General features: G+C 37.7%; 3 protein-coding genes across 10 annotated transcripts in view; 2 read left to right on the top strand and 1 right to left on the bottom strand.

The window, feature by feature from the left end:
- The window catches only part of FAM169A (family with sequence similarity 169 member A), a 72,889-nt gene extending 67,523 nt beyond the window's left edge, over positions 1-5,366 (top strand). Inside the window, exon 12 of one of the 2 annotated variants that reach the window (XM_003407957.3) lies at positions 203-5,366. In XM_003407957.3, the coding sequence (XP_003408005.2) occupies positions 203-754 (552 nt within the window). In that variant the 3' untranslated portion in view covers positions 755-5,366. The remainder of the gene's footprint in view (positions 1-202) is intronic. The other variant, XM_023545549.2, reaches the window with a different exon arrangement.
- Positions 5,367-5,535: 169 nt separating this feature from the next.
- NSA2 (NSA2 ribosome biogenesis factor) lies at positions 5,536-13,638 on the bottom strand. Its single transcript, XM_003408100.4, has 6 exons — positions 13,506-13,638; positions 11,713-11,900; positions 11,472-11,622; positions 9,607-9,786; positions 7,337-7,529; positions 5,536-6,418 (listed from the first exon to the last, which is right to left on the bottom strand). The coding sequence occupies exons 1-6, from the start codon at positions 13,506-13,508 to the stop codon at positions 6,351-6,353; spliced, it is 783 nt and encodes a 260-aa protein (XP_003408148.1). The 5' UTR covers positions 13,509-13,638; the 3' UTR covers positions 5,536-6,350.
- An 84-nt stretch (positions 13,639-13,722) lies between these two features.
- Positions 13,723-25,281, top strand: part of GFM2 (GTP dependent ribosome recycling factor mitochondrial 2) — a 52,172-nt gene continuing 40,613 nt past the window's right edge. For 3 of the 7 annotated variants that reach the window (XM_064273096.1, XM_003407956.4, XM_064273120.1), the window contains exons 1-7: positions 13,725-13,916; positions 15,881-15,967; positions 18,575-18,659; positions 21,648-21,705; positions 22,149-22,246; positions 24,417-24,542; positions 24,645-24,733. In XM_064273096.1, coding sequence (XP_064129166.1) covers positions 15,905-15,967; positions 18,575-18,659; positions 21,648-21,705; positions 22,149-22,246; positions 24,417-24,542; positions 24,645-24,733 — 519 coding nt within the window. In that variant the 5' untranslated portion in view covers positions 13,725-13,916; positions 15,881-15,904. The other 4 variants (XM_064273091.1, XM_023545545.2, XM_023545547.2 and 1 more) reach the window with 4 other exon arrangements.

Raw genomic sequence — 25,281 nt, 5'->3', positions numbered from 1 at the left:
GTGTATCATAATTGTCATGTGAGACAATAATTTTGAAGAAATTGGGTTGTATTCAGAATATGTATACCTGATTAACAAAAGTAATGAGTACTGAATTCTTTCAGTTGAAGTTCAGTTATCACTGCATTGCGTATTAGTGTCAGAATAATTTTTTGAACTAGATTGTGAAAGTTTCTTTGTTGACCGGGTTTTTTATTTTCAGACTCCACATATAATTGACTCAGAACCGTTAACAGAAGAAAGCCCATCTGATGAAAAAGGGCACACGGAGGAGAAACTGCCACTAGTTTCAAGAAAGAAAGCACATTTTGGGAGCTCAGATGATGTTGCTACTATCCCAAATGAAGAACGATCTGACAGTGGTTTTCCAAACTCTGTGATAACTGAATTTTCTGAAGAGTCGATCTCTGAAAATTTATCACCCAACACTACTTCCTCATTGGAAGACCAGGGTGCTGAGGAGGGGGTACCTGAGCCCCAGGAAACATCTCCTGCCCTTCCTCAGAGTTCTTTGATAGAGGTTGAACTTGAAGATGTGCCATTTTCACAGAATGCAGGACAGAAGAACCAGTCAGAGGAGCAGTCTGAAGCATCTTCTGAGCAACTGGATCAGTTTACAGCATCAGCAGAGAAAGCTGTGGATAGCAGTTCAGAGGAAATAGAAGTGGAAGTGCCTGTTGTAGACAGGCGAAATTTAAGAAGAAAGGCCAAAGGGCATAAAGGACCTGCGAAAAAGAAAGCCAAGCTAAATTGAAAGAAGGAAAGCAGACGATAAATCCTCTTCTTTGTAACATAATTGTTTTTAACATATGGTAATTAATAAATGCATGGGGCACAGGACAAAATTTCAATTTGAACTTACGATGCAGTCTTTCTCTCCTCTCTTAGGACCTAGGATTCACTATTCTTTTTAATTTTTCAGGCTATTTTGTGTAAATACAATATTTTATTTTTATTAACCATATTTCAATTTCGGGAAGCCAGATCATACTATATTTTCATCTTTAGCAGGTAGGGACATCTGACCATTAATATATCAAAAAAATATAATTAGAAAAATCCTGTGAAACAAGGCTTTCCATTACTTGTAAGGATCATAGAAATCTTTTATACTAAGGGTTTTAATAGTAAACTTGGTGAGTATTCTAGAAGTTTTATGTTCAGTATCAAAACTAATGACCATTTTTAATGAGGCATGACTAGTAACTGTCAGTAAATTAGAATAAATACAACACCAAGTAAATGAGAACACAAATAGAGAAATTTGTGGTCAAAGGTTTATGAAGGTGATATTTTGATATTTTAGCTGTAGATGCAGTTTCTTCTTTGACTTCAGTGTCTGTGGAAGGGTTCACACAAAATCGGTTTCCAGTTCACTCTGTACCATCTGATACTCATAGTACTACTGCCAGGGACTTAACTCTGGCACTTAGGCATTAATTATTTAAAATGTCATTTTAAGTATTAATTTGAAGTAATTAAAAAAATTTTGGTCTCTGTATTCCCAGATGCTTGCACACTTAAGAGTACACTTTCACTTTATCAGGTAAACATCCCAACTAATATAATTTTGGGTTCTAGTTTGCTCTAAATTGGACTGTCTAGTCCATCAGGTAAATTGAAGATAGGTAAACTGAGCTGAGGACTTTATACTTGGTCCTTGTCCAGTTAACATCTACACTTAAGAAGTGTGATGCCCCTTCCTAAGGCTGCTGCTTAATCCTGCCACAGCCCTAACTCTGAAATCAATATTCTTGTCTGCTTTCATCCACTTCTTTAACTCGTGGAGTGATTCACTAGTCAAAACGTCTTCTGCCAGGTTGTGCCCTTAGCATCCATTTTTCGGTAGGTTTGGACTTTGCCCACCATCTCAGACCTAGATTGCAGGAGTAAGGCTGCCCTGGGAGCTGTAGTCACAAGTGCTGAAATTAAGTTGGAGGCTTCAGTTACCCCTTGGGTCTGCTCACTCTTGATCAGTTCGGTGAGGACAGGTTATAAGCTAGCCTGTGTGTGTACATTGTGCTGCCATGGCAAAGGCCTTTGCGTAGGGGTATTTAAAAAAAAAAAATCCAACTGCCAATTTTCGTATAGTCATTTTTATTTAAAAATGAACAAAATGGTTATTCTTAGATTCGAAGGAGAATCTCCAAACAATCCTACCTTTGAAAATATTGTTGCTTATATTTGCACTTATGTTGGAGAATGCTTTGATCCTATTTAGATTGTTTTAAAACAGCTTGGTTGTTAATGTGAAAAAATGTTACAGTTTTGTGTCATTATTGGGAGGTGCTACAGATTGATGGTGAGGCTTTATTCAGTCTACAGTCAGTTGATGTCATGTTATTAAATTTTATTTTTGGAGGTTGTATTTTAGTAATATCTAGTTAATAGTATCTAGTGGCTGCAGCAGTGGGCTGAACAGCAATGATCGTGAGGACGGTGCAGGATTGGGCAGTTCCGTTATGTCACACAGAGTTGCTATGAGGCAGAACCAACTCCAAGGCACCTAACAGCAACAGTTAATAATCCTTAAGGCAGTCAAAATAGCAAACCCTCCTGTTCACCTAAGATTTTGAATACTTGTGTCTCTGTTGTTGTTTCATTATTGGTCAGAGGTGAGCCAGATTATTTCACTGTCAGTGAAAATTAAGGCACTCTGGCCATTTCAACAAACACTAAGTGAAAGAGAAGAATGACTCATATACTGCGTCTACCAAATGTGCTGTTTTACACATTCTGAGACACTTTTGTTAATATCACAATTAGGGCTGTAACTAAAGATTGTTATACTTCAGTAAATTCTTCATCTTTCCATTTTTAATTTCTTGGAATAGATTGGAAAACCTGTTCAAACATCCTTAGTCAGTTTCTTTTTACTTGGATTGCTCATTGTTCTCTTTAAAATACTTTCTTTTAAAAGATTTTTCTTTTTGAAGATTGAGCCCACTGACAATTCTTGATGTAGTGCAAATGTGGTCTCTGAGTTTACAAAAATCATCAGCTATTCATGTGTGACCACTGGGGGACTAAACAGGACACATGTCCATGATTGGTTTATTCTTAAAACAGTAAGTGAATTTTAAGCAATTTGAAAACTTTTTGTTCAGCATAAAAAAAGATACTTTTGTTATGTATTACCTTTGACGGAAAATGTTATTTCCTGGTTTATAGATAGTAGAGGAGAAAAGTTAGTTCACGTGGAAAAACCTAACTTTCATGTTAAGTGAATGTAGAGTTTATAACAAAATTTATGCTCAATAAAGAAGTCTAAACAAACTTAATCAGGTACTTTAGTTTTCTGCAAAATATTAGAAAATCAGAATTACAGATGACTGGAATTTGATTTCAACCAGTTCATCTAGTTGTTGAGTGTCTGGTTACATTCTAGTCCTTTCTGAACTGCTTTTTTTCTGTTTAGGACTCTTGTTTGTAGAGAAGGGAGTTAATTTCAGTTTGTGCACATATTCCTTGTGTAATATAAAGCAGAACAGTTACAAGCAAAATTTTAGTTCTACTTTCAAGTTTTAAATTGCTAGACATCACAGAAATTAGTATAAGAATTTACTATAAAGCCTTTCTACAACCTTTAAAGGTGAGGAGGGTCTATTGTCATCTTTTATAAAACTAAGCAGCATGATTTAGTATGTCAGTCTTCTCCTTCTTAAGATGTGTCTATATTAATGGTCTTTCCATTCAATGTAGAGAATATGGTAGGGATAACAATTACTAGTGACTAATGGTTCACTTTCAGCAGTCTACCAGAACACTACCTAAAAATGGTTTCAGTGACTTCAGAGAAACATCTATGAAGGTTTATGGTTACACTGAATTGAACAATTCCCTCATACCTAAATATCTGCTCTTATGTTCCTGCTTTACCCTTTAGTATTTACCATTCTAAGGTATGGTCGCACCAGCAAACTGAGACAGATCTTGATGTAAATAATTTTTACTAACATTATTCATCTGTGTAACAGTATCTTAAAAATAAATTTCTGCCTTGTATGTCCACTAGTAGCAATATGTTTAAGGTAGGATCCAGTCTTCATGGGTGCAATTAATTACAAGTGTTATGCTTATGTTTGCATACTTAATATCAAGCTTTGTACCTTACAAGATGGTAAATTGCTTTTTAACAACTTTTGGTTCTAAAAAATAGGTAAAGCTCAGTTCTGTAGTATCGTTTACCCAAAGTTGATTTTCTTCTTTCACCTGCCAAAACTTGAGTCATTCACACATCACCTGTTTCTAATATAGTGACAAAATCTCATTAATACCAAACCGTAAGAAAGGTTCGGTGTCCGTATCATCCTGTGATTGTATCATACTGGATGTCATTTCCAAGAAACTAGGCTTTCTTTTCCTAAGTGTATCTGTAGGTGTTTTTATAAATTTCTACTTAGAAAAGATGTTATCTTAATTCAGAATATCAAGTCTTACTGGAGTACTTGTTTTCTTAGTTTTTGTTTTGTTTTTTAAAGTTTAAAAGTAGTAATTAAACCTATATTTTGTGATTGTTCCTGGTCTGTGTTTTGAAATTCTTTCCCTTCTCTTTTCCTAATTTAGTTGAAGATGTGTTTAGATGTTGTTTAGACATTGAATAATTTTGTTAAAGGCATAATCAATCACATTGGTTGTACTTTGAAGACAGACTTAAAAAATAAACAACTTAAAATAACTAATGTGGTGATTACAGATTAATATACCCACCCACCCCCACTGCTATCAAGTCAATTCTAATTCATAGCGACCCTTTTTGAAAGGTAGTACCATTTTATTTAGTGTTCCAGGAAATCTCAGGTTTCTTCTTAAAAACAAAACCCAAGAAATTCAAAGCAACAAAGCTGGAAATTAACTCTGTAATCCAAAATGCTGGGCGATCCTTCAGTTGGGGAGAAGGGGCCGATTTAGAAGCCGACGTAGCAGATACCACAAAACCAGAGCTGAGGTTGGTGGGGATATTAGGTTTGGTTTGCCACCTAAGGCAATCTTTCAGCCTTGAGGGATCATTAATTAGTTCTAAAAAAGAAAAAGGTTGATTGGGAGAGATGGGGTGACGGGATGGAGGTCCTAGGTAGTTTAACATCAAATTGCTTCTAGCTTTCAATACATAAGTGGCTAAGTGTCACTGACCTTGCCCCTCCTTTACCCTTTTAAGCTCCTATTGTTAGCGTGCTGGAGCCCACACATTTATCCCATTTATGCATCACACACACCGCTCCACTTAGTGTTAGTGCTGTTCACCCTGGTAAAGAGCAGACTGACATTCTCCCCCACCGTTACCTTGATGAGGTGAACACACTGGGATGGAGTGATATCCAGATACCCAGAAACTCAAAGTAATGAACCATACGCATATAATTCAAATCACAAAAGTGCCTTCAAGTTAGGACCCTAAAACATGGCCTGTTTTACATTAAGTAAGAACTTTTGGTAACTATTTAAAATGGAATTACATTAACCAATCTCTAGCACCATTCTGAAAGTATAAATGTATTGCCCTAAGTTTGGAAGATAAAAAATGCTGAAAGTGTAAAGATTTCAGTATGTTTATTTTCCCCTTCTCATGTAGTTAGAAAATACAGTATCCAAATGTTTCATCCGTCTATGATAAAAGGAAAAAAAGTTTAAAATGCTGATTCAATGACATATAAAGATGTTCTAAGGAATTATCATGGAGACGAAAAGATAGTTTAATTAGGAACTCTTCTGAACTTTCAGAGAAGGTCCCAGATACAAAGTTTTCTTGGCTCAGGCCCTGCCATTTGTGTTCCAACCTTTATGAGGCGTTCCTGCATGGTGCAAATGGTTAAGCGTTTGGCTGCTAACTGAAAGGTTGAAAGTCTGAGTCCACCCAGAGGCACCTTGGAAGAAAAGGCCTGGCGATCTACTTCTGAAAAATCAGCCATTGGAAACCCTATGGAGCACAGTTCTACTCTGACACGTGGGGTTGCCATAAATCAGAGTCAACCTGAAGGCAATTGGTTAACCTCTATGTATGAAAAAGGTGTTTTAAACTATCACTGATCATTTTTTTTAGTAGTGGTGATAGATTTGCTTTGCTGAGTACCTACTCACTGCTACAGATACTGATGACGTTTATTTCTATAATTTCTCATATTCACTCAGTCTTATGAACATCTAAACCCTGAAAATGTAAAAAAAAAAATAAAGATCAAATTGTAAAACTGGGCCATTTTAATGTTTTTTATCACGTAATAAATAGTTCTCTTGATGACTGCAGACACGAAGGCTGTTTGGTAGTATTTGTAAACGCACGGTAATGGTGGTTTTCCTGGTTGGTTTGTAGTCTTCACCAATAATTAGGAGTTACTTATGTGAAACTGCTATCAAACCAGTAAGACTGCATTTATGCATCCATCATTTTCAGGATTGTTGGTAACCTGGGCATATTTTCCTAAAGAAAACAAAACAGACACAAAAAAAGTGAAGGATATTAGCTGATAAGGATGTTAGCTGATAAAAATTAATTTTGAAGAACATAATCTTTGCCTAAAATATTTCTGATGACCACATTTAAGAGACTGAAAATGAACCAGAAAAGGGTAAATGATATTTCACCAAGACCATGCCTGATTTCTGAATACGATTTTTATATAAACATTGTTTTTACAAATGATGGTTGGTTCCATTGTTAGCACATTATACTTTGGGTGGCCCCTGGCGTTAAGTACTTTTCCACATGATTTCTCAATGGAAATGAATCAGGTTTTAAATAAGTTTCAAATCAATCTAACAACAACCTATTTTAAAACTGAGGTCGGCTAACATGAAGTATGAGCCAACTGATGCAGTTACAGAGAGCATTTTCTTCCCTTTCAAAGAAAATGAGAAATTTAAATCAGGACACAAAAAGCAGAAGGCTAAGCAAATGAAGAAAAAAGAATTTAAAACTGCTGCATGACACATTTTAGTTGTGATTATCACTGAAATAACGCAATCATCTGTTTGACATAAGTCTCCCTTCCCACTAATCAACTGTATTTTCTTCCAACATTTTTTGTTACCATACTCTGCATCTACTTTCCTCATGATAAATGGCTTTTTTTGTTTGTTTGTTTTACTAAAAAGCATAAAATCAAACCTAGTAGAATATAGCGACACCTTGTGGAACTGAAACCACTAAGCCAAATTATAAAAAAGAATTGCATTCATAATTTTTCTAAAAAAATTCTTAAAGATGTAAATCTAATTTTCATTTTAACTCATTTAGCTTTTCTGCATTAAAAAAATGCTCATTTTAAGTTGATGTGAAAAGTATTTCTATTTGAGGACTCCAAAATAGCAGCAACCCCACATTTAAAAATTTACTTACCCCAAATAACCTTGCCTCCTTGTGTCACAAGGCCCAACTCGCTCACGTTCACCTCAATGACAGTACCTTTGGTAATAACACCCAAAGTTGTATATAGTGGGGATGAGGGATTCTTCTTTACACCAAGTATCGGCAAGCAAAAGGTGGCTTTAAGTTCAGGATGTGTTACATGAGCCTTCTTGAAACGTAAGCCCTGATAAGTAAAATAGAAGAATGTGTCCAAATGTTAGCACTATGATGGGTAGTGGTCCTTTTTGCTTTTCCAACTCATCTCCAGAAAAAAAAAAAAAAAGGATTGAATGTTTTTATTAGTTTCAAATAATGTTAAATTTTAAGGTATCACACAAAATACAATTAATTCTGCAGACTAAAAATCTGATAGTTCTAGGGTCAATAATGTGGGGGAAAATCCCACAAACATGTACATCTCCTACAGAGTGTGTGTCATGTAACAGCTACCCAGCATCAAACCTAAGTGTCCTGATCTCAAGTCTTTAGATACCTCAGCTACATTCCACGATGAAAAATAAGAGGTGGACCATCAACTTTCTTTCCATTACTGGTAATATTGGCCAAAGATTGTGGAGAGCCTACAAAGGTCTGTAACAGAGACCAGCTCTCTAGATATGGGTCTTTTGGACTGTAGCACTTCAGAAGCCACAACACTCTGCAATCTCTTAAATTCGATTTTTGCCTCTATACAGGAGGATGGGCTTAATTTAAGCCCAGCTCTTAATAATGGACTCTTAAATCAAGCTAATAAGAAACACACCATTTAGGAAGCCACCTATTAATTCAGTTAAACGTCTGCCAACTTAAAGTAAACCTAAAATAGCTTGACTAGTATGTTTTCTGTAAATTTACATGGTTACTAAAATGTATTCATAAGATTATAATTAAGAAATCAAAGGGAGTCCATGATGTAATCAGGGGTGGGCAAACATTTTCTGTAAAGGGCCAGATGGTAAATATTTTAGGCCCTGCAGGCCATGTGGTGTCTGTTCAAACTATTCAGCTGTGTGAGAAAACAGCAATAGGCAATATATAAATGAATGGGTATAGCTATATTCCAACAAGACTTTATTTACAAAAACAGGTGGTTATGGACAATTTAATCCATTAAACATTACTCGGGTTGAGTACCAGATTAACAGTGCCAACTTTTTCTGCTTTGTTTTTCTAACCAGGCTGGATATCTATTTGGGATGGTAAGTCATTCTATCAAAAAAGCCAAACTGTTGCCATCGAGTTGATTCCGACTCATAGTGACCCTACAGGACAGAGTAGAACTACCCAACAAGGTTTCCAAGGAGCAGTGGTGGATTCGAACTGCCAACCTTTTGGTTAGCAGCCGAATTCTTAATCACTGCACCGCCAAGGCTCCAGTCTATTTACAGGGGAGAGTGATTCAGTCTCTTTAAAGAAACTCTGGGGGAAAAAAAAATCTTCAATTACATTTGGGGTTGAGAGGGCTAATTAGTTTTGGAGGCATATTACTATCATTGCTATCAATAGGGAAACCCTGGTGGCTTAGTGGTTAAGAGTTAGCTGCTAACCAAAAGGTCGGCAGTTCAAATCTACCAGGCGCTCCTTGGAAACCCTATAGGGCAATTCTACTCTGACCTATAAGGCATTTTGATCTGATTTGCCTTGGTTTTGGGTTAGTAGGCACCTACCTGTCAGGTTGCTATAAACTGGAATAGACTTGACAGCAACAAGTTTGGTTCTTATTTTTGCTATTAATAAAACTCAAATTTCCATTTTTTAAACTTCCCTTCTTTTTTCATGATTGTACACTGAATGTTTTCAGAATTATAAGATACTTCTCTTACTAACCCGAATACTCTTTTGAAAAAGCAGTCCTACTCAAGCTTTCTAACTGTTCCTTTAAGAGACAAGCACCTGAAACCTAGTACAATGTCAGATATATAGTAGACACTCATTTGTTGAACAAGTAAAATATTAGCTCATCTACAGAACGTGAAGTTCTAATATGTCATGTTTAAAAGTCAGGATTCATTGAGAATGTTATGAAAATTCTTTTTCATCTCAAGTCTCTTACGAAGCTAAAGACAAGTTTCTTGACCTTAGTGGAAAAAGTGCTAAGTAACACCAAATTGATAACTTAAAATAACAAAAAAGAGCTTAAAATGCCATCTTTCAACCTGTGTTTTGTGGCAATTTTGGGAAATTTTGGAAATGTGCTATGTACTTTATATAGCTTAGCACAGGAACTAACATTTAAGGCACTACACTGTAAAATGACTTACCATCGGTCTGATGAATCGTTCATATTTAGGTGGTTTTCGCGTAAAGCCATCCCCAACAAAGCAGACTTTAGTAACCATCCTCTTCCATGCTTTCTTTTTTCTCTTTCCTGTTCGAATGACTTTTAATACTTCTGTTTCTCCCTGGGCACGGACTTTGGGCAGAGGGACTTCCCATTTTCCCTAAAAATAGACCACAGTTAAAATTCAGTGCTAGCAAACAAGAATAAAAGGTCAAATATGCTTTAATTGTACAAAGTAGATTTACTTTTATCCTTAACCATTCAACACATTTTTGACTCGGTTCTTTTCTAGAGGTCTGCACTATTTCCTCACAAGCCCCAAATTCACAGAACTAGTTAAGTTTATATATCATGGGTACATTAAAGTTTGCTTAAAATAAAAATCTTAATGTTATGTTACGGGAAAGATATCACCTGCATAAATACAATAAGTACTCCTAAAAGCAGTGTAGATGCCTACTACCATAATCAATAGCGTAAAATTGGAAGACGGTCTTTACCTTTTAATATAACTTTGTGTTTCTACTTCGAATGGATTTTTAGATTATACTACCAGTAAGACATAGTGGTTAAGTGCTATGGCTGCTAACCAAATGGTCGGCAGTTCAAATCCACCAGGTGCTCCTTGGAACTCTACGGGGCAGTTCTACTCTGTTCTGTAGGGTCGCTATGAGTCGGAATCGACTCGATGGCAATGGGTTTGGTTCTTTTTTTGGTTACCGGTAAGATAGAATCCTCATCAGCTATTCTGTACCACCCCAAGATGTGAAATGCTATGAAAAAAAAAAAAAAAACTGAAGCAGCTTAAGGCAGTAGAAAGAATACTGGACTTATAACAACACATGGGTTCTAGGAGCAGCTCTACTATTTCATAGATGCGTGACCCTGAAGAATGATTCACACCTCTTGGGCTCCATCCTCATCAGCTATAAAATGATGGGGTTAAAGTTCCTTTCAGTGCACACATTGTACCACTCAAATTTTTGTGTTTACACACCAAAAAGAGCAATATGATTTTAAAAATAAAATTTGGAAATTGTAAGCTCTTTAAATATTTTAAATATAGGGACCATCTATTCTGCTGCTACCTGGATTCCTGTCAATCCACCCATAGATTTAAAATACTTATACTTTTTTTCTTCTCATTTTTAACAGCAGTTAACCTAATTTAGTATCAAGTGCTAGCCACCAGTACTATTAAAAAAAAAAAAAAACTGCTTAATTTTTAAGTCAAATTACTTGATCAAATCATTAATATGGGAACATGATTCTACTTTTTAACCAATTTCAGCACAGCAGGACAGCAAAAACAAGTAGTTGTATCTTTCTCCATAACACGATAGCACTTAAAAAAAAAAAAACAAAAAAACAACCAAACTCATTACTGTCAAGCTGATTCCGGCTCATAATGACCCTATAGGGCAGAGCAGAACTGCCCCACAGGGTTTCCAAGGAGCACCTGGTGGATTCAAACTGCTGACCTTTTGGTTAGCAGCCAAACTGTTAACCACTGAACCACCAGGGCTGCTACCATAGCACTTAGGAGTTGTCGAATACTGGATTTGGATTTGAGATTCACTGTCAGCTCACTTTGTTTTAAAATATTTCTTACCTAAAGATGTTGGCATTCCAAAAACAAACCAAAACCTGTTAAATGCTAAAAGCTTCTGAATATTTTAAACCAAATAAAAAGGGACATTATAAAACTGACAAAGACCTATTTAAATAACGGACTAAGAGTTGGATTTCGTATTTCAAATTAAATTGACAAAACTAAGAGCCTCAAGATTGAATTTAAGTAATTCTCCTAAACAAGAAAGAAAGACTTCAGTTTGGGCTGCTTACCGCTTTCTCTTTTCGTTTTTGTTTAATCATATTGGAAAGTACTTTAGCTCGGGACTGCCCCTCTCTATCCAGCAGATAGGCAGGTACTGCACCTTGTGGAGTCTTCTCATCATTCTTTTGTTTGGTGTTTCTCTTTTCATGCATCTTGATACTACCAAGGAGGAAAAATCCAAGATTACCAATTTGAGCAACTATGGCCTGCTGCATGTTAACTGTGTTAACGACAAATAGGACTACTTACGTCTTTTTCATTTGTATTTTCTCAGCATGGCGTTGCTTATGGTAGAGCTTAGCCTTTAGGCCAATCATCTTTTTTGCCTTTTTTGAACGTTCGTGAGCCTCTCGACTTTCCTTCTTTCTCTTTTTCTCATGGTAATCCAAACGATATCCATAGCGCTTACGGTGTAACTCAATATATTCATTTTGTGGCTATAACGATGCAAGAAATTTTACTTAGTTTTAAAAAGTACTAACAGAACTATTCTAAAATACTTTCTTTTACACATCACACAGCATAGAAGACCCTATATCAACCAAATGCTCACTTGTTTAAATACCTCTAACACTATTAAGCCTACTCACGTGATGTAAGTTAAATAACCTTTCATCCTAGAATATATTAAGCATCAGAGTTCACATCTGTAATAATCTCAGTGAAAAGTTACTGTATGGTGAAGCACATTGAAGTGGTTAAAAAAATACAATTTTTATGTCAAAGAAATGGGGTGCAAGAGACTGTCCAAAGTCCAATGGACCACAACAAGGAGTGATCTGCTTACAGGTTCTTTTTTTCTGGTCCTAAGGTAATCTTTCATTAACATCATCATTTCATCCTTTTTATTTTAAAAAATTAAGTCAGTTTATTGACATGTAATTTACATACAAAACTTGTCCTTTGTAGGTGTAGTTTGAGTTTTAGAGTATAGAGTATAGAATTGTGTAATACAAGATACAGAACATTTCCATCACCTGAAGAAGTCCCCTTGTGTTGCTTTCAAGTTAATCCCCTTTCCCCAACCTCACTCTGATTTCTGTCCCTAGAGTTTTGCCTTTTCCAGAATGAAATGTAAAATGTTCTAAAGTGTAATCTTTTGAGTCTGGCTTCTTTCACTTAGCATGAGGCTTTTGAGATTCACTGTGTTGTTGCAAGTTATCAGTACTTCACTCTTTTATTCCTGAGTAGTGTTCCATTGTGTGGATATAACTCTGTTTATGCATGTAAGTTGTTTCCACTTTTTGATGATTATGTATAAAGCTGTAACAAACTTTTGCACACAGTTCTTTGTGTGGACACGTTTACTGCCAAACTGTTTTCCAAAATGGCTGTATTCTGCCTTTCCACCAGCAGTGTATGCAAACCTTTTTGCAGTTGAAATGCTTGATTTACTTTAAAATGAGTCCTGAGTCAATTTGTATTTTAAGGCTACAAAAATAAAACAGTAATTACGCAAACCCAACTCTGGCATGAAGGTTAATGCTGTAATAACAGTCTACAAGGTACTATGTATCAGGTGTGTTTTCAACTGCTATAACAAACTTCCCAGCAACCACACGAAAGGTATGTGAAATGTCATTTTTCACAGAAACAGATAAGAGATATAACAGAAATGGATCTGGTAATCAGACAGAGGGGGGCTGTAAATCCGGCTCCGCAAGGAAGTCTTCGTTAGCTTCATCAGTAAAGCGAAACGAAGTAGCGGGACTAATACCCATCAGGTAGATCTATCATTAAGGCTCAACCATACTTTCACTGGGTTTTGGCACTGATGACAACAAACGTGGCGAAGCCGGGAATTTAACAGTATGAAATCAGTCTCGCTCCGAAACTTGCGCTCTGGCCGGTATTTCACGCGGTCTCCCCAACACGAAGTTTTTGTTTTCCCTTCACGGAGTCTAATCTCTTTCCCTCAGAAGGACTTCACTTCCGCCTGCCACCCCCTCACCCCCCCCCACCCAGTTCTAGCGTTCCCAGGGTCCCCAGGGTCCACCAACTCCGACGCCCTACGTCCCAAGGGCCCGAGGCAACCTCCTTACCATGGTGACGGCTGCAAAGCCGCGGGGAGCTGTATCCCGGCCGCGAAGGAACTCTCGATTTTCGGGTCTTTAAGACCCACGAGCCGACTCCATGCAACCTGCGACAGGAAAGGGTCACCTTCTAAAACGGCCGAGTCAAGGCAAGCGCGACACACTTGTTCCGAACCTCCCCATCCTGCTTTGAGCTAGAGAAGCGGAAATTGCTGGCAGGCGACATTAGGCGAGTGCACCGCCGGAAGTGAGGAAGTGCGGTGGCTAGAGAAGACGGTGAAAGGGACCGAGGTTCCTGCCGGAGACTGCGAGGGCGTTAACCGAGGTAGTGAGACTAGGCGGGAGGCTGTTGCTGACTTTGACGCCTGCGTCTCCGCCTCCCGACAGCCCGGCGGGAAAAAGCCGGCCTTCCAGTGCCAGGTGGGTATCTGGCCACGCTGTGCGACTCGCGTGCATCGTGAACGTGCCCTGTGCTGGGCACCGCTGATCTTTGAGGTTGTGACAGACACAGCTAGCCATGGAGGAGGACGACAGGGCTTCCGAGACCTGCGCCCCTCGATGTCTGCCCGGACTGTGGACGTGTCTCCCCTTCAGGGAGGTCGAACTTATTTCCATTCTTGTCACTGTGCGTAACGTGTACACGATTGAGAAAGACGCAGAGGAATGAACAGTTATTGTACAGGAAAGAAAGTACTGTGTCGGGAAAAAAAAATGACAGCCTTCTGTTCTTCTGGAGGTTGAGGACTAATTTCAGAAAACCTTGAGGCTTCTTGGTACACTGGACAAACTGCTGAGTGGAGTTGTATTAAGGGCCATGAAGGAGGTAATTCACTACAAGAAGGAACATCCGACTAGGAAAACTTGTCAATTTTACCTTTTATTGCACAGTCTGAGAAGTTCCTTTAATTAACTCACAGGTTGGAATGTAATTGAGCTATGATGGGAGCAAAATAGCCAAAGCCAAATTATTTATCTCCCTAAGTCGTGGTGCTTGAATTTGAGGCAATTTTAAGGCCCCGTCTTCTAATGTGGTGTTAATAGCTTTCCTTAAAACAAAAAATGATAGTGACTAGAATTTGTAAATATGCAGGTGCACTAAATTATATAATCCCTTTGCCTGGAATACAGTTCTGCCAAGCATTGCTTCCCTTATCTGTTTCAGGTTTTTGTTTAAATGTCCCTATCTTGGTGAGACCTTCCCTAGCAAGCAACCAAAGACGTTCAGTACATTTTTGTTGAGTGAATAAATACTTATATTTCTTACACCAGTCCTGCAATGTGATTATATAAAAAGACTGAGGCTTAGAGATTTTAAAGTGATTTACCCACGATCACAAAAGACTTGGGACTCCAGCAAGTCCTCTGACTAAAGCCTAGTCTAGATTTTGTATGACACCAGAAGTGTCCACTTGACACCTGTATTGTAATTAACCATTTATGGAATGTTTTAAAAATACTTTTTATTGAAGTATAACATATATGCAGAAATATGCATGTACTGCAGATGTACATTTCAATGGGTTTTCAAAAGCTGAACACACCCATGTAAGCAAGCACACAGATCAAGAAATTACAATAATGTGCACCCCAGAAGCTCTCCTGCTGCCTCTTTCCAGTCTCCACCACTCCCAAAGTCCAGTGTCCTGACTTTTGTTGAGAAGATTAATGTTGTCTGTGTTGTACATTATGTAATTAGAATGATACAGTATGAACTCTTGTGTTTTCTTTTGGTTAACGTGAGATTTTACCTTACTGTTCCTATCTTTCAGTTCATGGAAATTTTTAATGCGTTGGTTTAAGTTGTGAGCTAAGTATATATTTTTTTCATTTCTAATTCTGGAAGCCTCTTATGACCTTTTTTCATTCTGACTCAGGAATAGAAAAAAATACCAACTTTTAAGGCTAAGCGATGGTCACACTTTGATTTGTATGTAATATCAAAGGCAATGTGTTTGGTTGACTGTTGTTTATCATTTATTCTCATTTTCCTTTTTTCCTCCCTCCCACCCCTGGTAAGGAAGCCCTGGTGGCATAGTGGTTAAGTGTTACAGCTGCTAACCAAAAGGTCGGTAGTTCGAATCCACCAGGTGCTCCTTGGAAACTATATGGGGCAGTTCTGCTCTGTCCTATAGAGTCACTATGAGTTGGAATTGACTTGATGGCAGTGGGCTGGCCAGCCCCTGGTAACCACTAATAAACTTTGGTTGCTATACCCTTGCCTTTTTATATAAGTGAGGTCATACAATATTTGTCCTTTTGTGATTGACTTGCTGCCACTTTTTGAAAGTATTGTATTTTCACCATATGTATTACATCTGCCTTCTGCTTTACTGATATGTGTTTCATAAACTTAGTTTTATAATTTAACATATTTATTTTCTCAGAGAACAGCAGTTTAAAGGATCAAGATGTTGTTCAACTGGAGGGTATTGGCAGTGAACCATCAAAGAATATCCAGTTTGTACATTAATGTAAGCTTTTTTAAATAAATTAAATGTACTTCGACATCCTCAGTTACCATACTTCTAAAAAAGCTTATATTTCATTAGCTTTTGATTCAAAATTAGTTTATTCATAACCTTTGGCTATCTTAAAAAGGTTCATAAAATAATCCCCCCTTCCCCCCATTTCCTTAAGGTAAACTCATTGAAAAGAAATTACCTTAATTGAAAAAAAAAAAGATAAATGCTAGTTTCGTGGAGTACTGCAATGCCATTCATCTTGGGAAGCAGAGGTGAATAAATCTCTTCTACTGCGAATAGCAGCACTTAATGTACGTCTGTAAGCTGCTTACTAAGAGTGCGCTTTATACTTACATATTTTACGTATCCACAGGTTGAGACACCTGTAAAATAAGGTTCCTTTTAAAATAATGTCAAGGTATAACAAATCATTGTGCAATGGTTGATATAATAAAACTACTTTTGGTTTTGTTTTGGAGGACTGTTGGACACTAACTTCTTGAGAAATAATGATACTCCAGAGATGTTGTCTTGGTCTCTAAGCTCTGGTCTGACTCCTGAATTCCCTTCCGAACACTATAAGTTATTTTGTAAACTGTTACATATTCAGAATGCTTTAGAAATATTAATTCTTAAATAAAACTGCGCACTTCATTGTTTACAGCTAAGTTAGAGACTGGAAACCCTGGTGGCATAGCAGTTCAGTGCCGTGGCTGTTAACCAAAGGTCGGCAGTTCAAATCCACTAGGCGCTCATTGGAAACTCTATGAGGCAATTCTACTCTGTACTGTAGGGTCACTATGAGTTGGAATTGACTCCATGGCAGTGGGTTTTTTTTTTTTTTTGTTAAGTCAGAGACTGTGTTAAGGTTTGTCTGGTTCATTTCTTTTTCCTCAGAAGTTTCATAACGGGGTGTAAGGGAGAACCTGTAACCAAGAAGCATGCCTGATTATTAGTTTATAAATTCATTCTTCATACTTAAAATCATCTTGCAGCATTTTGAACAATGTATCTTTCTATATTCCATTATGAGGACGTAAGTGGGCCAAGAAATTACACAGACTTTGTTCAGTGTTTTTATTGCTGACACTTTCGGGCTATACATCCTGTGCTAGGTAGATACTGGGGTCTTCATACCATGATTGTTAGGCAGTGGAATTTAAATAACCTGAGTCTCTCCCACCTGCTCTGCCTTAGGGAGTTCTGATGGGAAGGTTCTATTAATTAAAGCTGAATTACCATTAGAGAAAGGTCTAGACTTAGGGTTGAGCAAACTGCATCACCATCTCGATTATCTGCATCTGGGGCAGAGAATGGGGAGAAATGGGGTGTGCTGTATTTGCGACTTTCCCTGTTTCACTGAAGCTGGTTGCTGTCAGGAGAGTCCAAATGTTACTAGCATGAGCAATAGCCTGACACTGGGCTGGTGTCTTCAAGCTTTTATTTTTTAATTTGTCATCCTTTTTTGGGGTTGGAGCCCTGTTGGTGCAATGGTTAAGAGATATGGCTGCTAACCAAAAGGTCGGCAGGTCGAATCTAGCAGCTGCTCCTTGGAAACCCTATGGTGCAGTTCAACTCTGTCCTATAGAATTGCTATGAGTTAGAACTGACTCAGTGGCAACAGATTTGGTTTTTCTCTTCCCTTGAGATATTTTTTTAGGATAATAGTGTCTATCATTGCTAGAAACTTGGTAACCAATGTAGAGATAATACAGAAGGCACAGATATGCATTCCACAATATCAAAGGCAGATTGTGGTAGCCCAAAATCATTACGTGTCCTAACAATTCCAAATATACTGAAGGTCATTAAATGTGTGTCTAGTGATCTAGGGATAAATTGGGTTGGAGACTATTCAACCTCTACTCGGAAACATTAGGAGAAGGTAAGGGAAGCAGCTGGGGTGATGGGTAGACTTAGGCTTAAGCAGACCTGCCCTACCTCTCTCTGAGGTTCCTTTGTAATGCTACATTGGACATACCGGGGAACTTTAAAAATGCCATCTCCCTTCTTTTTCAAAGTTTTCGGGTGATTGTAATGTGTAGCTACCATTATAAACCCTGAAAGCAGCTGGTGATTTTAGAGCTCAGGACCCTCACCAGCTTTTAGCAGCTATAGAGGAGAACCAAGGACTATCTAGGGCGACAGACCTTATTTAACCTTTCTGATTCTCTTTCCTAAACATTAGGACCTTGGTTCTCAAATTAGCCATCAGACTCGCCCGGGTGGGCGGGGTGGGGGGGGGGTGTTAAAACATCAGTTGCTGGGCCCTATTGCTGGAGTTTCTGATTCAGTAATATGGGGTGGGGCCTGAGAATTTGTTTTCAAACAAGTTCCCCCCTTATGCTAATACTGCTGGTATGGGAGAACCATTGCTTTGGGGTTAGTGCAAAATATAAGTCTATCAATTTTCCACTTATTCTTTTCTATAGTATAATTTGAAGTTGTCATTTTTTAAAAAGAATTGGAGTTAATAAATGAGGTGCAAATTAGATCAATAAACTGAAGAAGATGCAAAGTGTTTTTTCTCCTGACAAAGAGTAATTACAATGTTAAAACTGTTACGATAAGTTATACTAAAATAAAATTAATGTGAAGTTTCTTTTTCCTTACTAGAATATATGCTGCTATAAAAGAAGAACAAATTTAAAAAGATTAAAACTACATTTACCTCTTGGAAGAAATTACAGTTCCTTGCCAGGTATAGATGTTATTTTCTTCTCATTTTAGCTAAACTGCTTGCTTTTGTTTTCAAACATCTGCTTTAAAGAGCAGTCTCCAACTGTTCTGTAAAGCTCCTTTTTACTTCTTGGCTGGTGCCTTGAGATTGCCAGGGGTGGGAATGTTCCCACAGATGCCAAGAGGGAATACCAGCAGAGTTGTATTCTGCTGAACATGCTAATAAGCTGAGCAAAGGGAGGCTTGGTGGCTTTAGTAGCCGGCTCAGAAGTGTAGCATGTGAGTCTACTTGTAAAGTGCTCTTGCTATAAATTGTTTTTTGGTCCACTTCTGGTTTTGATACGAGTGTTTTCTGTCTAGAACCTTTTTGAAGGTTGTTAAAAATAGCTTAGTTACATACTTACCTGGGGTAGTCTAGGATAGATATATGGTTATTAAAAGCTAGAAGGAGTTCACTCTGCTTAATTCTGAATGTCCTTCCTGTGTTTGAAGTAAGCAAGCAGATGGCAGACTCAGTGAAACAAATTTAATTTTGTTGTTCTTTTCATTACTATCTTTTTTTTAGTTTTACTGTGGTGAAATAAACATAACAAAAAATTGGCCATTTTAACCTTTTTTTTCTATCAATTCTTTTTTACTTATTGTGCTTTAGATGAATGTTTACAAAGCAAATTAGTTTTTCATTAAGCAATTAATACACAAATTTTTTTGTGGCACTGGTTGCCAACCCTGTGACATGTCAACACTCTATACTTCTTAACCTTAGGTTTCCCATTTCTGTTCATCCAGCTTTCCTGTCCCCTCCTGCCTTCTTGTCGTTGCCCCTGGGCTGGTGTGCCCATTTAGCATTGTATACATGGTTAAGCTATGTATATTATTGTTTGTTTTATGGGTCTGTCTAATCTTTAGCTGAAGGGTGAACCGCCGGAGTGACTTCAGTACTGAGTTAAAAAGGTATCCGGGCGCCGTACTCTCGGGGTTTCTCCAGTTTCTGTCAGACCAGTAAGCCTGGTCTTTTTTTTTCCATGAGTTAGAATTTTGTTCTACATTTTTCTCCAGCTGTGTATGGGACCCTCTGTTATGATCCCTGTTAGAGTAGTCGGTGGCGGTAGCCAGGCACCAACCAGTTGTGCTGGACTCGGTCTGGTGGAGGCTGTGGTAGTTGTGGTCCATTAGTCCTTTAGACTAGTCTTTCCCTTGTTTCTTTGATTTTCTTCAAATTTTAACCTTTTTTTAAGTATACAATTCATTGACTTTATTTACAGTTGCCATGTTGTGCAACCATCAACACTATCTATTTCCAAAAGTTTTTTTATCACCCCCAACAGAAACTAGGTAGCCCTTCAGTAGTAACTCCCACTTCCGCCCTCCCCTAACCTCTGGTGACCACTAGTGAACTTTGGTCTCTGTGCGTTTGCCTACTGTAGATACTTCAGATAAGTGGGATCATACATTATTTGTCCTCTCGTGTCTGACTTAGCTTGTTCAGCATAATGTTTTCAAGGTTTGTTAACGTTGTAGCATGCATCAGAACTTTATTTTTCTTTATGGCTGAGTAACATTTCGTTGTATGTATTTACTGCATTTTGTTTATCCATTCATTTGTTGATGAATACTTGGATTACTTCCACCTTTTGGCTATTGAGAATTGTGCTGCAACAAATGCTGGTGTACAGGTACCTATTTGAGTTCCTGCTTTCCAGTCTTTTGGGTGTATACCTAGGAGTGGAATTGCTGGGTCATGTGGTACTCAAAAGGTTGGTAGCTTGAATCTGTCAGCCACTCCTTGGAAACCGTACGGGGCATTTATAGTGCTCCTGAGTCCTGTAGGGTTGGTAGAAATTGGAATCAGCTCAACAGCAGTGGGTTTGGGTTTTTTTTTTTTTGTTTATGGTACTCATTACCATTTTTGTAATGTAAGAATAGAGAAAAATACTGATTGACTATTGACTTGCAAGTGAATTTAATGTGCTGCATTACTGGTGTGTATACCTAGGTTTCTGGTCTTGCCCTCGTGAATTTAACCGTGGCAATACAGATTATCTTTCGATCCCCAAAGTGACCTTTTGGTTAGCAGCCGTAGCTCTTAACCACTATGCCACCAGGGTTTCCAAACTGCCATGAAGTTTCTAAAACATAATAAAATTCATATTTTATTATAGGAATCTGGAGAATTGGTGTAAATAGCAGGAAGGTATAAATTAAACTTTTAAATATTACTACATTGTTGCTTTAATATCATTTTTAATAAAATATAAACAGAGTAAGTCATTATGGACTTTTCTTATGACCTAGCTAATAGATTATTATACCTTCTGCTCAGTGTTACCCCCAAGCTGTCCGTAAAGGCATTGCCTGCCTGGGATTGCTGAGGGAAGGTCGATTCCAAATGGTACACAAATTACCAGCTGATACAGGATCACTCTTAGCTCTCAAGCTTTGGGAAAATGCAGGTTTATTTATTTATTTTTGATTGTTTATTTTTCTTTGATTTATGATCTACCACTGCCTTGAGATTATTATTATGAACATCAGTTCTAATTCTACCGTTCTGTAAATAGAGGTGTAGAATTTGGAAGAGATGGGGATGAATCTGTAGTTTTCTAAGGATGTGGTCTAGAAATTGATGCTTAAGAAGTTTTCACTTATCTTGTTGTCTGTTGGAAAACCCTGGTGACGTAGTGGTTAAGTATTACGGCTGCTAACCAAGAGGTCGGCAGTTTGAATCCACCAGCCGCCACTTTGAAACTCTGTCGGGGCCGTTCTGCTTTGTCCCACAGGATCGCTATGAGTCAGAATCAATTCGACGGCTGCAGATACATGTTGTTGTCTGTAGCCTTTTCCTTATAGACTGAAGGAAAATAAATTTTTCATAAACAAGAGTTTAGCTTGTATTTTCCACTATTTGGAATTACAATATTTGCTTAAAATTATTTTAAATTCTTTTATTTTTAAATTAAAGGAACATTTCTTAAATTTAACAGTTCAATTTTAACCCTCTTTCCATCAGGTGTAATAGGAAATGATATCAAATCCCTTCATTCCATCATCAGTCCTCCTATAGCTAAGTAAGTGTTATCATTGGTATCTTTTTTCCAGACTGCTTGAAGAGCTAAACGTTTTTTGCTTATGCGCTTGAATATTATTAGAGGATACTGTCATTTCTGTGACTTGCTACCATAGCTAATTATGAATAGATGCTGGTATATATCTTAAAGCTATTTTTTCTCAATTAAATGTAGAAATTTTTAGAGTAGCAACAACACACCTTTCACAGAAATAAATCTAAGATAATCTCGAGATTATAGTTGAGACTCTGGTTATTTAGCTGTTTGTCAGAGTAATGTGGTAGGGCATAGTCTAAGAATGTTTTTCGTTTTCCTAGCTTTTACATCATTATGTAAATGATAGAAATACTAATCTGCTTTGAAATTTACGCAGCACTGATATTTTAGTCATACAATTTTAGTAATGTCCACCTCATAATACATGTTTTTCTCCCTTTTAACAGAATTCGTAATATTGGCATTATGGCTCATATTGATGCAGGCAAAACTACCACGACAGAAAGAATATTGTACTATTCTGGATACACAAGATCACTGGGAGGTTAGATTGGACTCCTCGTCTCCCTAATCCCAATTAGTTCTCCCTAATCTCAATGAGTAAAAGCAGTATTGGAAAACATTTTGATTAAGAAGTCAGACTAGAGACCTAGAGTATGATATGGTGGCATTGACATCTAAACCACACCATAAAGGTACAGTAGTTGCAGCACTCACTGTGGGTTTTCTTAGGCTCAGCTAAACGTTCAGACTGTTATAGGCTACATTTGGCACTGGTCTACTCCGAAGGAGGATATGTGACAGGAACTGCGGCTTGTGAGCAAACTAGCATCAGGTCTTTCTTTTCTTAAGAGTTCTTATAGCAGTCCACCTAGCTACCTGGAAACTGTCTTCTCTGTCCTCCTCTCCGCCCCCCCCCCCCCAGAAGTGATAGCTTAGGTACAAACTGTCAGGATTCACACCAGGTGGGTGCAGAAGCTAACCTGGCTTAGAAGACTCATGCCCCATAGGAACAAATACCTCTTGTTAGAGCTCCATAGGCATAGCTTCCTAGGTTCCCCACTCAAGGAAGCCCAAAGCTTTGTGTCGCCATCTGTTGTTTATAATTCATTTTCAGTTCTTCCAAATTCAGATGTAGTTAATCAGAAGTTAGTTGACATACCTCCATTATTAGGTTTCTAGGAAAAACAACTGGAAAGTTAACCACAGGTCAAATTCTCATGCAAAAGAGGAGAAAATTTCATTAGGCTTTAACCCCCAGTAGTAGTGGTATTTACTAAGTTTTCAATTTATTTTTAATTATAACATATCACAAGTTCCGGTTCTTGACCAGGCATGCACATTTGAATCCCCTATGGAGCTTTTGTTTGTTCTGTTTCTAAGTAATGATTCCCTAGTCCCATTCTGAAATTTAAGTTGGCCTAGATGTCTGTGTTTTTGAAACTCAGTTACTGGGCTCATACACATTTGTGACTGTTATGTCTTCCTGATGAATCAACCCTTGTATCATTATGAAGTGACCCTCTTTATTTCTGGTAGAACAGTTTATTTTGAAATTTGTGATGGAGGTCATCAGGTCCATGATAACCTGAAAATGAGCATCTATTTTTCAACAGCTCCACCATGATTTTGACATGCATCCCAATTGAGAACCATTGCTCTAGACACCTGGAATTGGCTGAGACTTACTATAATATTTATAGAGGAAAAGAACACCCAGGATGACAGTCTTCATGATGATAGCTTCCGAAATGTATAAATGATTGAATTTCTCATAAAATTAATGTTATGTCAATGAAAATAGTGACAGCAAAATGGGAGCGTTGTTAGACTTCTTGTACTGCATCACAAATCTGCTAGCAGTTGTCCCTTCATCGCCCCAGTTTGTGTCGCTGAAGTGAAGGTCCAGATGAGGTGGCCTAGCCAGCCTTCATTCAGTTTCTCTGTCGAAACCCTTTCCTGGTTCAGGCCGTAAGCCTAAAAACTCTTCAAATTGTGACACTTCGTTGATCCAGGGTTGTACTGTAGAAGCTCTACCAAGATTGCATTTGTACAAATAAATCATTTTTCTTTGGAAAATTTAGTAAAGATAAGGATTTGTAAAGGATAATTTAACCTTGGAAGAATTTTTTTTCCTCTACCTTGTTCCATATAGCTACCATTTATTTACCATCACTGAGCCAGGTACTTTATATATTGTCTCATTTCATCCTTAGAACAACCTGGCAAGGTTGCCTTTATTAGCCTTATTTTACAAACTAGGTTGAGTAACTTGCTCAGAATCATAGAGTAGTAAGTGGTAGAGTTGAGGTTTAAATCTAGGTCTTTCTGACCGCAAAAGCCTGTGTGTGCTTTGATTGCACTACTCTGCCTGCTGTCAAGGGCTCAGGAGTGAGGAAAGTCACATAAAGAAAGGGTAATGAACGTCAAGGTGAGAAGGAAAATGAAAGAGAAGTGTTTATGGTTCAGTAAAATTAAGCTGAGGTTTTAATCTTAGTTGTTAAATTATTGAGATGAGGAAATTACTGATCTTGCTGAAGCTTTTTCTAGAATCAGGATTTATTTAGAGGAGGATTAGGGCTCTAAATATCAAATCAAATATTTTATGCAAGGATTTTCTTAAAAGCAAATTAAACTCTATATCAGGTAGATAACAAGTACCAGTAAAATAATTTGCTGTTGAGACTAAATTATGTCATCTTTTTCCTGGTTAGATGTTGATGACGGAGACACAGTGACAGATTTCATGGCTCAAGAGCGAGAAAGAGGCATTACTATTCAATCAGCTGCTGTCACATGTGATTGGAAGGGGTATAGAGTCAATCTAATCGATACACCAGGTATGGTGCTGTTCTGGCATTGTGGAGGTGCTGCATTATTCGAGGTTCTTTTTGTTTGTTTTTTAAAGATTTTAAGTGCTATATTTGTCATCTTTTTCTTAGGTCATGTGGACTTCACATTGGAAGTTGAGCGCTGCCTAAGAGTGTTGGATGGTGCAGTGGCTGTATTTGATGCCTCTGCTGGTGTAGAGGTAAACAAAAAAATACTGCCAAAGTAAAGTGAGGCTATAACAAACAGCACGATTAAAAAAAAAAAAGAATAATAGATATAGTTAACTGTCACTCTTTGGTAGATTAATATAAACCGTATCGTGGTTAATAATCTGAAATTCAATACTGAGATGTGATCTATACGTGATCTCAGATATTTCATAGTAAAAGGAAAGGTTTGTTTTTCTGTAGAAAATATGTTAATGTCAAGCACTGCGAAAGGGTCCAAAATTCTGTTCTACTTTGTAATAAGTTTGCCTGTCATAATTTAATGGATTCTGGCGGAAGATAAAAGACTCCTGAGTCAGAGACACAGGACTTTATTACTGATGTAGGTAGCAGCCAGAGAATCCGCATTTTTTTGTGCTGGTTCTCAAGCTCCATCTCCTAGAGCGGGAAACAGGACCTGGTGACATTGCAGTGGGTTGCGGTAGAGGAGGAAACCTTGCACTTAGAGAATGCAGGTACTTTATAATGGCAGTAAGCCATTACACATGGTTGTAATAATACAACCACTTTGGAATTCTGT

Source organism: Loxodonta africana, chromosome 2 (assembly GCF_030014295.1).
Source record: "Loxodonta africana isolate mLoxAfr1 chromosome 2, mLoxAfr1.hap2, whole genome shotgun sequence".
In the NCBI taxonomy this organism is placed as follows: domain Eukaryota; kingdom Metazoa; phylum Chordata; class Mammalia; order Proboscidea; family Elephantidae; genus Loxodonta; species Loxodonta africana.
This window is presented reverse-complemented; position numbering and strand designations above follow the sequence as displayed.

Bases quoted from the DNA above. Each gene is read 5' to 3' on its own strand.
- NSA2 (XM_003408100.4), bottom strand. The intron at 9,787-11,471 runs GTAAGCAGCCCA...GTCTATTTTTAG, and splicing joins AAAAACGAAAAGAGAAAGCG to GGAAAATGGGAAGTCCCTCT. The intron at 7,530-9,606 runs GTAAGTCATTTT...TTTACTTATCAG, and splicing joins AACGATTCATCAGACCGATG to GGCTTACGTTTCAAGAAGGC.